The sequence below is a fragment of the Strix uralensis genome, chromosome 1 (assembly GCF_047716275.1).
Source record: "Strix uralensis isolate ZFMK-TIS-50842 chromosome 1, bStrUra1, whole genome shotgun sequence".
In the NCBI taxonomy this organism is placed as follows: domain Eukaryota; kingdom Metazoa; phylum Chordata; class Aves; order Strigiformes; family Strigidae; genus Strix; species Strix uralensis.
The window spans coordinates 124,818,350-124,833,630 of record NC_133972.1 but is presented as its reverse complement, the minus strand read 5'-3'; the positions used below and the strand labels follow the sequence as shown (position 1 = coordinate 124,833,630).

The 15,281-nt window shown below is 43.1% G+C and overlaps 1 protein-coding gene across 3 annotated transcripts; it reads left to right on the top strand.

Annotated features, from left to right (window-relative positions):
* Window positions 1-352: 352 nt before the first annotated feature.
* AQP4 (aquaporin 4) lies at window positions 353-14,035 on the top strand. Of its 3 annotated transcripts, none has more exons than XM_074880008.1 (5): window positions 353-419; window positions 4,728-5,142; window positions 6,043-6,207; window positions 6,573-6,653; window positions 9,264-14,035. In XM_074880008.1, exons 1-5 carry the CDS (start codon window positions 355-357, stop codon window positions 9,540-9,542), a joined length of 1,005 nt encoding a protein of 334 aa, XP_074736109.1. In that variant the 5' UTR covers window positions 353-354; the 3' UTR covers window positions 9,543-14,035. The 3 variants fall into 3 exon arrangements, with proteins under 3 accessions (XP_074736109.1, XP_074736117.1, XP_074736126.1); XM_074880016.1 differs by lacking the exon at window positions 353-419 and adding an exon at window positions 496-599; XM_074880025.1 differs by lacking the exon at window positions 353-419 and adding an exon at window positions 1,241-1,293.
* The last annotated feature ends 1,246 nt before the right edge of the window (window positions 14,036-15,281 follow it).

Here is a 15,281-nt window from a genome sequence, read left to right as displayed (position 1 = left end):
CAGTGGCCTCCACTGGCTTTCCACACTAGGCAAAGCGTTGCTGAGTTTAACAACTTCCAACAAATAAAACCACTTTGCTTCTTTTGTAACCAGTAGAGTTCTGGTAAGATGCTGACAGGCATTTTAGATGGATAAAGCTGCCTGGCTGCAGAGCTGCTCAGACTTTTTTTTTTTTTTTTTTTCCCCTCGATACAGCGCGTGGCAGAGAAGAAACTGAGAAACCTTTGAGTCCTTCCCAAGGCTGGGCAGCCCCGCGCTGCAGCAGCACAGCGGGCTCGCTTCGGCCCTGGCTGCTGTTTTTTAACAGGCGGCCGCGAAGCCCCTGAATTAATCTGCATATTCACACGATCGCAAATGACCCGCGGCCGCTGCTCCGGCTGCAGTTGCTCCAGCACCCTCGGCCCGGGCCGGAGCAGCAGGTAGGGGAGCGGGGCCGCATGGTTGGGAGCCGCACCGCCCCCCCGCCCCGCCGCCCCCCCCCGCTCCGCGCCCGCCCGCGCCCGCCCCGCCGCCGCTCCGCGCCCGCCCGCGCCCGCCCCGCCGCCGCTCCGCGCCCGCCGGGGAGGCATGAGCGACGGCGCGGCCGCTCCGCGCCGCGGGTGAGTGCGCGGCTCTGCGCGGGGCGCGGAGGGAGGGCGGGAGGGGGGGAGAGAGGCAAGAAGGAGGGGGCGGCCCACCCAAAGCGAAGGTGACTTGATGGGGGAGAGGGGGTGCGCGGCTGCGGGAGGAGCGCCCCTTCTCCGCGCCGAAGGGGATCCCCCCGCAGCTGTCCGGCCCCGGGAGGAGCGCGCAGCCGGCGGGGGGCTGCGGGGGGCTGCGCGCTGCCTCTCTCCGGCGTTTCGCACCGAGGGGTGGCTCCCGGCGCGGCGACCCCCGCCCCGAAGGCGCTGCCGGAGCCTTTCGGTCTCCTCCGGGTTTTAGCGCTGGAGGTGCGAAGGGGTGCGGGGCAGAGGGTTGCAACCCCCCCTCCTTTCCCGCACCTAAAACTTTGTTTTATTCGCGACTTGCGCTCCTGCGACGAGAAAAGCCCAGCTCCCGCACAGTCAAAAAGCTGCGATACCGGGCTCCCAAGCCTCCCCCTCCCATCTCCTGTTGGTACCCACATCAGCCGCCCATTCAACATCGGGGTGGAAAACGCGGCGAAATGGTTCTAAGCAAGCCCTGCGATAGCGCCTTTGTTTTGCGGCAGTAGCCTGCCCCCCTCCTGCCCCCCTCCTCCCCCCAGGTTGGCAGGCGGGTGCTTCATGTCCATTCGAGCTGCCGCCGGCCGTGCCAGCGCAGGTCGGGAGCTGGGTGAGTTTGCTGCGGAGATGCCACTGTAAATAGCTGCCGCACGCCCAAAACTTCGGTGCGACAGTGGTGTCGTGTGGGGTGGCTGGCTGCGAGCCCACGTCCAGGCTGTTTGCTCTGCTCCCTGAAATGATATTAATTAGAAGAGGAAGGATCTTTAAAATACCGTTTGACTTTTGTACCGAAGCCTTTGTGATTATTTATATCGTTACGGCTTTGAAGCCGTAATCATGCCTGCAGCCCTGATGGCAACATGACCTGTAAAAACCCACCTTGCATCCTGTTAGACACAGTCCACTGTGTAATCTTGTAGTCCAGATCAGAGAATTTCAAGTGTGACCACACGTGAAATGAATGTGTCTTTCTGTTTTTCTGTTGTACGTGGTATTTATCTAAGGCAACCGTGAACAAGTACTCCAAAAAATTTTTGGAGTTTTGCAACTTTGATGGCAAATCTTAGCTGCTGGAAAGTCCCATTTTGGTTTCAGATCTGGCACAGCCATCACTCTATCTCATCTCAAGCCTTTAAATTAGCTGCATGCTGAGAAAATAGTAGGTGTTGGAGATGGTGTTGGTTTCGAAGTTGCTGATAGCCTTTGGATTTAAATAAGTGAAAACCTGGACACAGGGCTCAAACACAGTATTAAGCTTTCATTAACATTTGTAGGTTTTTTTGCTGTGGGGAAGAAAGGTGTGCAGTTTGAAAGAAAAATTTGGCCATGACAGCTGGGCATTTTGCTGAGTGCTGAAATCATAGAAAAACAGACTGCTTCGGAAAAACATGTGTGCATTAAAAATAGATGTTTAGATCGTTAACTATCGAAGTATGACTGACAGTGTAGTTCTACTATTTTGATTTTTTTTCATGTAGCATGCTGGTTTAGAAGAACAGAAACTTTCTTCAGGTTGATGAGCAAGCTTCTGTGTTTGAGTTACACTTTTGGCTTGCATGCAGCATTTTTGCATTTTCAGGGTTGCAAATAATACTGACTGAATTGATTGGACATGATCTCAGCAGGAGCAGCAGTATGAGATCCGCCCTTCATAAGTGGTAGCCTCCTTCTATACAGGCCCATCAGCAGTTCAGTAGAAGGTGTGATCTCCTGGATCCTCCCTGTCTCTCTCTTGCACACGTGCATGCACGTGCACACACACTCACTCTTAATGTGTTCTTCCAAGACGTTGCTCAACTAGAAGGAAGCTAGCCGCATGGTTTTAATACCCAAGACAAACACCCTTTTTTGTCCACTTCTACAGAATGAAGGAATGTAGTTAATTTGTAGATCTCGTTATTCTCTGCATACAGAAAGAGATGGTCAGGCACACTTGGACAAAGAAGTCAGGAGTCACCGTACTCCTCTTTCCCATGCTCCAAAAATCTGCATTCCCCCCATAGCCAAAGGTGATTCCCCCCAATCACTCCATGGTGATTGGAAATTTTGCAGAAACCTGAAATATAACACCAGCGCTTGCATTTTGCTTAGCAAGCGAAAGCTCAGGGAAGTCCCAGCTGAACTGGGGGTGAAAGGGTGGATGAGCGATGCTTCCCCTGTCTGTGCATCCAGGTTTCTTTTCCATAGGTTTCAGGATATGCTTCAGCCCTATAGGAAATGTTCACCTGGTACATGCTCTAGGAAAATGAGCTTTTCTCAGTATGGATATAGCACCTGTGTCTTACTTGGGCCACTAAAATAAATTATTAGTGAGGAACTAGTAAGGGTGTCAGAGGCCTTTAGGTTTCAGTGAGAATCTGGGCATAGGGTTCAAAGGTAAGGACAACCAAATACTTGTGAGCTTCAGCATTGGGGGAAGCAATGATTTTGGAGCCACTTTGAACAGTCTAGTCTAGAGAGTTGGTCAGTAACTGACTGTTAGTATGAGATCTTGAAAAAACAGCTTTCAGTTTGTCTCAGGTGTGGCCCAAAATCAGAAGATTTTGGCAATTACTTTTTTTCTGTTTTGAGGTTCTGGCTCTTCTCTAGAAGAGGCAGGCGCTCAAGTCCCCCAGATCACTTCTCAAGCACTTTACAACAGTCATTTGCAGGAGATAATGTAGTTCTTGTTCTCATCTGAGAGTCCAGAGAACTGAGATAAGAGTTAAATGACCTATCCAAAATACACAGTAAATTAGCATAAGAAATGAGACAGGGAAACAAATTATTTGCTCCAGTCACAGGATTAAATTGCCTTTCCCTAACCCTCTGCAACTGTTAAGAAATTCATGGGCCATTCCTCTTGCAAGAACTTGAAAAGGCCAGACATGCCTTTTATGCTTCTTTCTGATGTAAGTGGTATTAAATATGCATTGTAGCTCAGATACCTTAGATAACTGAGCATAAATTCATCCATCTTCCACTTGAAATTCTGTTCCCAAATGTAGCAGCTGAATATTCTTTCTTTTGTTTTCTGCTTTTTGGAGGGCTTGGCGATTTTTTGCTTTTGTTTTTAGAGAAGAATCTTGTTAGCATTCCTTAGAAACTCATTAAAATGCTTCCCTTTTGGCTTATTCTCCTAATTTATTAATACCACAAATAACTTTTTCTTTGGTGACCCACTTTCATAGGTATCTGAACATCTAGCAAAATTGTAGCTCATCAGGAAGGCAGTGTAGACTAATAAATACCATCTCCAGACAGAGTGGAAAATTCAAGACACTTCTTTCTTTGCCACACAGAGTTTTACACACCACACATACAGAAAATATTGCTCTATTCCACAGCTTACTTGGCACCCTTAGCGCAAAAGAGAGCACTTTATTGACTGCATGTGATTGATTTAAAGGTCAGAATTTAGGATTGCATCTATTCTCCTGGTTGAATTAAATTTTTACCCCATGTCCACAGTGAATAAACTGCTCTTTGCATAAATAGAAATTGAAATACTGGTTTGTGTGAGTGTTCAAATAGACTTTCTCTTATAGCTCCCAGGGCAACCTTCCAACACTACACTGTTACCAAAACCATTAGGTTTTGACTAAAATACTGCTTTTATTGAACTATCATACCTGCTTCGTGAAAAGTACAGATTTACTTAGAGAAAAAGGATACCCGCTGATTTAATAAGCATGGTGGTCAACAGGCCACTGGAAGTGGTAGGGCTTTTCAGACTCTAAATCAGGCAGAGGTTAGCTAGTGTAGAAGAATACACTTATTTCCATACTCACTTATTTAAAAGAAAACAGAGGTTGCTTTTTGTGACCTGAAGCCATACAGACAGACATCGCAGGGGGCAGTTAATCACCTTCTGTCCTGCAGACACTCAAACACTGGTCATGTTTTAAGGGCAGTCTGCTCTGACAGTTCGTATTTGTGGTTGTCCCAGCCCAGGGATACTCAGCATTGCCGCCTTCCTTCCAAAGACTGCTGGATAGCAACCCCCAACAGGAGAGCATAAGGCTTATTTGGTGACTTCTGATGAAGCTTTGTTTTCCTTTTCAGTAAGTGTGGACGTCTTTGTAAGTGTGAGAGCATCATGGTGGCGTTTAAAGGAGTCTGGACTCAGCCCTTCTGGAAAGCCGTTTCGGCAGAGTTTTTGGCCATGTTCATTTTTGTCCTCCTCAGCCTCGGCTCCACAATCAACTGGGGTGGATCAGAGAAGCCCCTGCCAGTAGACATGGTCCTTATCTCCCTCTGCTTTGGACTCAGCATTGCAACCATGGTGCAGTGCTTTGGACACATCAGCGGAGGCCACATTAACCCTGCTGTGACCGTGGCAATGGTCTGCACAAGGAAGATCAGCCTCGCCAAGTCCATCTTCTACATTCTCGCCCAGTGCCTGGGAGCCATCGTGGGGGCAGGCATCCTTTACCTCGTCACACCACCAAGCGTGGTGGGAGGCCTGGGAGTCACTGCGGTAATCACTTCTCCTCTGGCTTTTGAACTAGGCTAGCTTAGAGCCTAAGAAAATATAATCAGTGCCGTGCAGAATAAAGAGAGCTCAAGTAGAGATTTTAAGAGTTTGCTTGTTTATTTACAACACCTAGACAGGGCTTAAAGCTCTCCTTAGGATGGGTTTATGCAGCTGTTCTTTTTATAGAAGTTCTCTTTCCTAGAACTTTCCCAAATCTGATGACAGCAGGTAATGTTAATTTACATACAAAATTTAAATAATATATGCATGAAATGCCATTTTTATATGGGCTGGGGAGGGAGAAATTAATTCTATGCCATTATGATGGGGATTGAAAAAACATCAATTTAAAATGACATACTTTTGAAATAGATTGTGGCTTAGATTTCAGCTTTGTTCTAAACTAATAAGGAATGCCATCAGTTAGCCCTATTGCAGGACTTATTAAAAATGCACTTGAGCCGCACACTGCTTAATTTTTAATTGAAATTTAAATTAATTAAGTCAGGGCTAATTAATGAATTTATAATTGAATAGTAAATTACAGTGCTCCCAAGAAAAAAATGGTGAAGGGGAAGTGCAGCATTTGCAAATCCCTGTGTAAAAATAAACTATACTTCTGCAGTCTAACTTTGAAGTTCTTGTTGGATGTTACTATTAAGCCTTCTGTTCTCAGTCCAGCAGTAATTTTCCATGATTCTCAAAATAAATAAAAAAAAAAACTAAAGAAAAAAAAAGGGAGAAAAGTCAGAGGGGAACCTGTACCTCTAAATTTCATTGTTGCCTTTCGCTGTGTACCATTTAGAAATACCTTTCATTGAAGTAGAATTAATGTATGTGGTGGTTTTCTCATTTACAAAATCACCTTTGTTTCATCTCCGGTGTTTTTTTCCCTTCTTCCAGGTACATGGGGATCTTTCTGCTGGCCATGGACTCCTGGTGGAGTTGATAATTACATTCCAGCTGGTTTTTACTATTTTTGCCAGCTGTGATTCAAAACGAAGTGATGTCACTGGTTCAGTAGCTTTAGCAATTGGATTTTCTGTTGCAATTGGACATTTATTTGCTGTAAGTTAATGGCTTCTGTTTAAAAAATAGACCCCTTGTCCCTTTATGACTACTTCAGAAGTAAATGGAAGCTTCTGTGGTCTTTATAGCTGCTGTAGCTATATAGCTGCTATATTCTTTACAGACCCATGCCAAAACTCTTTGGAGTAGCAGGAGGGTCCCCTTGTGTAGGGTGTTGCATGAGATGTTTTCTGCTTGTTTACGTGATGACTTTGTTAATTTTGTGATAAGACTCAGGAGAGTGACAATACTTGCTGTCAAGATCAGAAGCCATGCAAAACCAGGGTGTCCCCATAGTACAAGGGCTAGCAGAAATGAATATCTTCACGACTTTAATAACAGGTAACGTTTTGTCTCTGCTTTAGATCAATTACACTGGTGCCAGTATGAACCCTGCTCGATCATTTGGACCTGCTGTCATCATGGGGAGATGGGAAAACCAATGGGTAACTCTGTTTTCATGCTTCCTTCACCATAGCGACACAGAGCTATCAGGATTTTTCATACATCATTTGGTTTTAGTTATCTATCCCAGTATGTCCCATAGAGACCATCACTGAGGAAGACAGGCGCTGACCTGCCACCAGCTTAGGTATAATTATGCTCCTTGCCTAGGATTGTGGTTGAATATGCAGCCCTTGGAATAGTGTCTTGCTATTCAGGGGCCATTTTGTGGAGGTAGTAGCTGGGGTAGAAAGGAAATCATACAAAAAGTTCAAAACAAAAAGAGCAATCCAGCGAGACTGAAAGAATTGTACTGTTAGAAAGAAAAATCCTCGGAGGCACATTGCAAACCCCCTGGTCATGCCGGTGAGAAGTTATGGAAGTAATTCTGTCGGCTTCATGTTCCACCTGGTTCTGTAGCAAACTGGGGCAGCCATATGAAATGAGAGCAGGGACCCTCTGTGATCTGGTTCCTGGGGGAGAATCTGCCTCAGCAAATGCCCGCAGTAAGAGATGAAGGGGTTGCAGTCTGGTCTGCGCAGACCAGACCAGATGTTACCTGCTTCAGTTTGAAAGTGTCAGCTTAACTAGGAGTATTTGCGCAGGAAACAATTTGATAAACAGATTGTGAATGATGCAGTCATTTTTCTATAGCATCCCACTGTTAAACTTATTAAAAGCCAATTCACCTTTTATAAGGGAGAGATGGATTGCAGCTCAGCCTCACCTAATTATAGGCAGGGAAAGCACTTCTATGGACACTTTCAATGCTAACTGTAAGAGCTGCATATTACAGTGCATATAAGGATTTTCTTGATTTTTAAATTATGAAGCCCACATTGCTCCCACTGCAGCTGATAACAGAAATAGCATTGTCTTCAGGACCTAAGCCTCTGATTCTGGAAACATGATACCATGTGTAACTTTCTTCCCAAGAGTTATCCTACTGAGGCAGATTTACCCAGTTATCAGTGAATGGCTTGTTCATACGAAAAGCTGCTGTAGTTTTTCACAGGATGGATTATCCGTACTCTGAAGAAGCCTATAATTTATAACTAAAGCTTTAAACAATAAATCAATGTACCATGGAGAAACTTGCAGGAGAAGCTTAGCTACTGTCCTGGTCACTTGGAAAGACAGGCCTTTTCACCTCCTCCAGAGCAGTGACATTGGCGTGCCATTGACAGAAGCCCGTGGGCTTCTGCACCTACTAATGTTACAGGACTGCTGCATGTCATGCTGACATAGATAGATACCCTGCAGAGTTGTGTATGCTGGTGTTATTTGCTTATTCAAATTAGATAATCAGGTGGCTGACTGCCTGTTGGATTCTGTGGGATCAGAAGCCAAATTTGGATTATTTTGGAAATGTGAGTTTGAAATACTGAAGTAAACTGTGTATAAAATAGGAGAGGTTTTGTTTCCATATAAGTTTGTTGTCACCTTGGGTGGAAATGCAGAAAGAAAACCAGTTTTCTGCAGCGGTGTTTATTTTGTGTGTCATCTTGCAAACAGACCATATATGTTGTCTACAGCTGGCAATGAGTGATGAAAATTTAGAGGAGGCCTCTTGGAAAGAGATGGATCAATAAAACTTGACAAAACCATTTCTTTTTGAAGATGTGGTCCTGCTTCTCAATCATCTTACCCCAGCTAGTTTAAAGGCAAAGCTGTGCCAGAGCAACTATATGTTGTATGTGACTACAGAGCTGTATTTGACAAGTCATATATGACTCCACCAGGATCCGTGACCTTTTTTGTCTCAAGAAATCCAAATAAGATCATGAAGAACCTGTACTTTTGTCTTTCTGGACAAAGTTTTAAAAAAATAAGTTAAATCTCCTATAAAGAGGGGAAAAAAGCTGCTTCCTATTAACAGGAGAAGGTAGGGGGCAGCCAGAGAGGATGCCTGTGTGTCTGTCCATGGGAGGTGTGCATAACTTCACTGCCACTCAGCCAGTCTGTCCCAGAACTTTGGTAACCAGACATGTAGACTGAAATCCTTTTCAGGCATCAGGGAAGTAGTAACTGTACCTCACTGACATGTGAACATAGGTCCCTCTTCTCCTCTGCTCCATGGGGTCCAGTGCCTGGTGATTCCCTAAACGCTGGCATGAGAGCAGTTTTTAGGGTAGAGCTGCACCCATGGGTGAGAGGTGGTTGAGATGACTGGATTCAAGGTGACTAGGGAGTATTCCTGAAGGGGGTGAAATATGTGTGAGAGAGACTGGGAGGAGGCGGAAGGAAAAAAAAAAAAAAAAGGCCTAGGACTAATGTCATTAATTGCCTAAGAGACTGCCTTTTGACCAACTTCATATGTGATTTTAGAGCAGTCACTTAATTGCTGAGCTCCGGATCACCATCTGTGAAACCTATGGTAGTTACACTTCTCTGCCTCATAAACTGGTATGATGGCAGATTTCATCCCTGTTCATGAAAGCCAGGGAACTATGTGACCATGCATTTCTGAAGAGCTCTTTTCAACATTTGGGCCAGGGTATTTTGCACAAACTTCTGTGTGAAGTCTGTAGTGACATGCTTTTCTCTGAGACGCTGGTTTCTTTATTTGCTCCAGAGTTTAATGCCTGTCTTTTTTCCACCTCTTTTTGCAGGTATATTGGGTGGGACCAATAATAGGAGCAGTCCTTGCTGGTGCTCTTTATGAGTACGTCTATTGCCCAGACGTTGAACTCAAGCGCCGTTTTAAAGACGTCTTCAGTAAGGCTACCCAGCCGTCCAAAGGGAAGTACATCGAGGTTGACGATAACAGGAGCCACGTAGAGACCGATGACCTGATCCTGAAGCCTGGCATAGTTCATGTGATTGATCTCGACAGGGGTGAGGACAAGAAGGGAAGAGATCCATCCAGTGAGGTGTTGTCTTCTGTATGACTAGCAAGAAGCACTGAAAGCAGAGAGCGGCCTGCTAGCACATCCACAGATATCCTTCCACCTATTAAAGAAACAGATCTCCTCTAGACTGAGCATCTACCATTTCTTAAAAGGTATGGTGTGGGCAGCTGCATGGTAGTGTTGCCACCAAACCATACACCTGCTCAGTTGGAAGATTAGGACTTTGCTATAATTGGGATTCCCCATCTATTATTCCAGATTAAGAGTTGTTCCTAGTACTTTCCTTTCCTTCTTTCTGGAGCAACCCTAAAGTCAAAAAAAGAAATGAAAGCATTATCCTTTAATAAATCAGTCAATAATGAGATAGAGTTGTTTAGCATTCAGATTGACAGTTAAGACATATCAGGAAATGCCTATAGACATGAAGACCTTTTAATCATATTGTTCTTCTGACACTTAATCGGCTGTTGTCAGCTCCGATTAGAACATCGTAAGTGTTCTCTTGCAGGGTCCAACACAGCACCAACAGTATCTAAGAGTTTTATCCACAGTCAAGCAAAGGAGTATTGTTTCCACTCATGTACACCACTATTGTGTGCAACTACCTTGCAAACTACCTCTGAAAAATATTATACTTTAATAGGTTTAAAAAAAAAATTCTATCAACCCATCAAATTTCACTCATGATTTGCAGTATAAATATATTACCTTCATCCCTTCCTGAGAGTAAATGTGCTGAAATTGAATGTTAAAGTCTACTGTAATAAGGCTGCAAAGCATTTGACTGTACTTCATGCTCCCACTTGTCATTGTCTATCTGGTGAAACATTCTCCTGGGGTTGACTATTGACCGTTTAGTGTTAGCAGACTCTCAAGGTCATGCAAAGAATATAAAGGCTTTCCTGTTACTTAATAACTCATATAAGAGATATCAGAAGAAAAGAAGGCATATCTGTTTTCAGTGCACTTGTTCAAATACACATTTCTGTGCTAATTTATGTAAACTAAAGGTTTAAATTACTTACCTACTTTCTTACAAGATGGTTGGAGATATGGGTTTTTTAATTTATTAGTAATGTAGAGGGTTTTTAACTTTTAACTGTATTGAAACACTGATTGGGAAGTATTTTTTTTATAACAGATGTTAAAAAAACCCGCTGCTTCTGGCTTTTTGTTGTAACTGGTGCCTAACTATTTGAACAGGATCTGTGCTTGTTCCAGTGTTCATATAGTCTTGACTACACCTCTGGCAAAGGTTTCTTTATCTGTTGTTAGGAAAAGATGCAAGCACTTGCAGGGTTTTTTAGGGGGAAAGGGACATGAAATATGTTCAGTAATCAGTCTTTCCCTTATAGAAGTATTTTGACAGACATAATCACCCATTTTACACCCATTTACGTTTCTGTAAAGCTGTTAATGACCTACTGCTTTTGTTTGTGATCAGTGGCTTTGAGTTTTACAATATGCAGCTGCAGAGAAGTCAGGAGCATGGTATTATTACTGTAACTGTATAGGTTTTATTTTGAAATTGAAAAGCTACTCCTGCCTATTTAGCAGTAAGAAGGAAAAAAAAAAGCATTAGTCCTGACTGTGGGCTGTAATAGCCTTGTCTGCTCTTTGACATACTCTATATGCAATCTTTATTACAGGGAATTAGATGTTTCTAATGAGATAATAAACCACTGCTACATTCAAATCTGTGCACTGTGATCCAAAGGCTATTCTACTGTCCCAGCTTGCAGCACTGTATAGTCCCACCATGTCTCCTGCTATACTCATTTTCCAAGTTTGACACTTTTCTTGTCTTAAGCTCTGTTAGAGTGTGGCACAAGCTCTCTGCGTTGAGTATGAGATTCATGACTCCTCCATGCATTTGCAGTTGGACCAGGATCTCTCCCATGCAGCCCTGAGGCACAGCATGTGGCATACACAGGCACAAGACAGGGCTTCCTTGGGTGACCTAGTGACAGCCCCGCTCCCGACACATGAGCCCTCCCGCCAGACATGCTCCCCATCACATACCTGTTGCAGCATCACAGCAGCCACTGCCTGTCAAGTCAAGTAAAACAGCTGATAACTGTCCTTAGTTGTGCCCCACCACAGTGGCAGCATCACGGTTCAAGGGCACGAGCATGGTTAGGGAGCTGAAAGGGACAACGTCAAATCACAGATGAGAGCTCCTTGCCACAGCAAGGACTAAGTCTCCTGGGGAAGGGCAACACGGGTGTGGTGTTTAGACCCCTGCATACCTCTGCTCAGATGGGTAAATACCACGCTAGATAGATTCAATGACTTGTGTGCTTTTTTTTTTGTCTAGGCATTTGGTCTGGCTTTTTTTTTTTTTTGCTTTTTGTTTTCCCTTCAAATGCTGTATTTGTTAAAGGGACACTTTGATTAAACCTTTTGCATGGCTTAAACAGCTAAAGTAAAGAGTTATACAATAGCACAGGTGGATTTTTAAGAAAAGGTTTGCATTTTTTTATTTGAAGACACTCCTTAGAAGCTCTTAATTTGTGAATTTTGCATGGTACTGTGTTATTTAAATAAGAAGCTGTGATTTGTTTTATGCTTAAGGGTCCTTTATACAAATGCCTTGATGCATATTTTCCTCAGCCAGCTTGATGCTGCTGCTGAGGTGAGCATAACACGAGCATAACACCAGCCACCTCAGTTAGGAGGTTTTTTTTTTTCCTTGAAAAGTTCTGTATTAATGAAGTGTGGCAAACACTCAGAACCAGTCCCAGGAGGACTCATTGCTCAAAGAGAGTACTGGAAATAATACACTGAGGCTCCTGCAAAGATTAGGAGAAAGAAGGGAAGCTAAAATAGAGACCACAAGACAGTAAAGGATGTTGCCATGCATTGGAGATTAGCAGGAAAGCAAGATGTGGTAGGTCTGCTCCTGCTCCCACGGAATGAGAGTCATGGAGAAGTTTGTCATTAACTACAGTGGAAATGATCCTGAGGGGGGGCTGATGGCTTCTCTCATACACTTCCCTGTGTTTTTTCCAAAATCAGAGTCTTTCAGCAAGATACTTAATTCTGGAAGGAGATGTGTTCAACTTGAGATTTATGACCCACCCTAAAGTAAATCCTTAGGAGTGGCTGTTATCACAGATGGTTCTGCCCCACTGCAGGAGATCACCATTCATGTAAGGGAATGTCACTCTTCAGCATCCCTTAGGACTCGATTTAGCTTTGACCTGCAAGGATATGTGCTTCTCTAAGTGGTTTTGCAGTGGTATCATCACTGTACAGTAGTCACATTTGGTTAAACAATAGACTAGCATGACCTTTTTATGGATTGGAAATACTTTTGCCTTAATATGATTTAAAAATATGTACTTTAACACTGTTCGAGTGAGATTTATGTTCTAAAGGCCTTCAGCTCTAAACTGCATTTCATAACATAACTTGGTGTCCTCTTAAAAGTATTTATTGTTTGGGGTGGGACATGGTAAATGTTTTCTGTTTATGATGGTGGATGGATATCACAGGAAGTCTGCCAGGCATGTCATCATTCAGGGGTCCTAAAAAAACCATTGATGAGTCTCTCACTCTTCCATGATGTCACGATTGCTGTATTTGAACTTTAACAAACACATTCAAAATATTTAATCACTGGGTTTCAGAAAAGAAAGGATGGAAGCTAAGTGTGGTTACACTGAGGCACACAGACACCTTTTGAGCTACGTGAATTGGGAGGAGTTTATCAGCCAAATTCTAACTATTCTCGGGAGAAAAAAAAAAAAAAAAGCCTGCATCATTTGACTGGTCATCATAACCCTTCTCCTCTTGAAGTATTTGGGAGCTGTATCTCATTCAGTGAAAGCAGGAGCAATACTCATCTCATGCAGTGTTTGGGCTGGTGACATGTATTTGCATATGAGCTTTTCAAAATGTGTATTTTTTCTGATTATTAGTAATTGCCACAGTATCTGCTTAGAAAGCTAGATGGCCTTCCAATTTCCACCTTTCTAGTGTTTGGTTGCAGAGCAGTTGCTGCTGTGCTCTACAACATTTTATTTGCAGTCTGTGTAACACATTCAGGATATTGTACACCATCCAATATTTTTCATTTAAATAAATTATGTGAGAATTTACGTTGTGAACCTTTCTTTCCAAGGTGAGAGACAAAAACACCATGCACAATTTTTTGTATCTCAAATCAACCTGTGTGTATCTGAGTTTCTCAAGGACTTACTAAATAAACAAGATACAAGTATAGACTGAACTATTTGTTACCCAGTTATATGATCTAAATCATGTTTTTGCAGTCTGTAATTTAGGACAAATGAGGTAAAGCAAACTCTGTACATGGGTTTTTCCACAAGACTGCTTATTGTTGAAATGCTTAGTCACCATGATATCAGAACTAATGTTATAGGACTTAAAATTTCCATATGTAACATTTGGAATAATCTACTGAAAAATACACTATAAAATAATACATGATTATCTGGTTCCCACTTGTATTCTACTGTATCTCATACTACTGTTACAAATAAATTATCTGTTTAAAAAAAAAAAAAGGCATCACGTGGTCACTGGAAACATTTAATGAACCTAAAGCTTGGAATTGAAATACAAGGAAAATACTCAATCCAGCCAATAGAACATGTCTAAGAGGAGTCTGGAAGCATGTACAACTGAGAATGAATGATTTACTGTAGAAAAATATTCATTGGTGAAGAGAGGTGATTGTGAAAGAGATTTAATATCTTTATGGAAACGAGCTAAACTAATTAGAGCAAAAATTATGCTGGTATATGTACATCACTGATTTTGCCAGATGGTTTTAAAACTCATAAGACTGGTGGAGAGCTACGGTTTTGAAAAGTGATAGAAATTACACTGGTACTTCAGATTCCTTTCACTAAAGCATGAAGTGTGAGAGAAACCAAGCTCCCATGAGGAACTTCAGCAATGGAAATTGGGTCCTGTAGCAATTACATTTCTGGTTGTCTGGCTGCTTGCTTGGAATGCAAAGTTTATCTCCTAAGACACATACGACATTCATGGAGGTAAATTAGGATCCTGAAAATTATTAATATGAAAACCCATCACCTGGGATAGCATCTAATCAGCAGGAGGGGCTGAGAGCAGACTTGTACCTGAAACTCACCCCTCACAGTCATTCGTATCTTGCCCTCAGCTTCTTCATACCCAAGCTCCAGAGGCACCTCTCAAGAGGCTTAGGGGTGTGTGTGGCATATAACTTACTGCATACATGACCTGTACCTTACTGAAACAGGTTCCCAAGGGAACTTAGGCAAAACTAGTAAAATTATTTTGGGGTCAAAATCACATAAGGCAGGAACCACTGTGACATTTTGAGACACTCACAGAACAGGAATCTAGGTGTCTGGAGAGTTAGAAAGGCAAACAAGTGGTGATGTAGCTGTCTGCAGGGTTAAGATGAAGAAGGGTCCTGGGAAGAACAGGAAAGCAACAGTGCAGGCAAGGGAGATCTTTGTAGTGTACCTCTTACCCAGTGGTTACTGACACTGTAGTATCACTTACGGAATTAAAACGTGGTCCCTCTTGTATGAGGACGTGCCTGTAGGCTTGTGGATCACATCTGAGACGTCAGATGGGAAAGGCTGAGCCGTGCTGGGTGAGTGATGTCCTTACTCTAAGCTTCAGTGGTGACACTGGCTTCAGCAGCAACAACTACAAACAGCAATTGTGGCCCAGTCATCTGCTTAAAAACAGAATTTAGACTGTAGGTATTTCCAATATCAGCTTCCTTTTAAACCCTCCTTTGGCTTTAGACTC

Excerpts from the sequence above, each read along its gene's own strand:
- AQP4 (XM_074880008.1), top strand. The coding sequence starts at position 355 with ATGACCCGCGGCCGCTGCTCCGGCTGCAGTTGCTCCAGCACCCTCGGC. Across the intron at positions 5,143-6,042 it reads GAGGCCTGGGAGTCACTGCG|GTACATGGGGATCTTTCTGC; the intron begins GTAATCACTTCT and ends CCCTTCTTCCAG. Across the intron at positions 6,654-9,263 it reads GGAGATGGGAAAACCAATGG|GTATATTGGGTGGGACCAAT; the intron begins GTAACTCTGTTT and ends CTCTTTTTGCAG.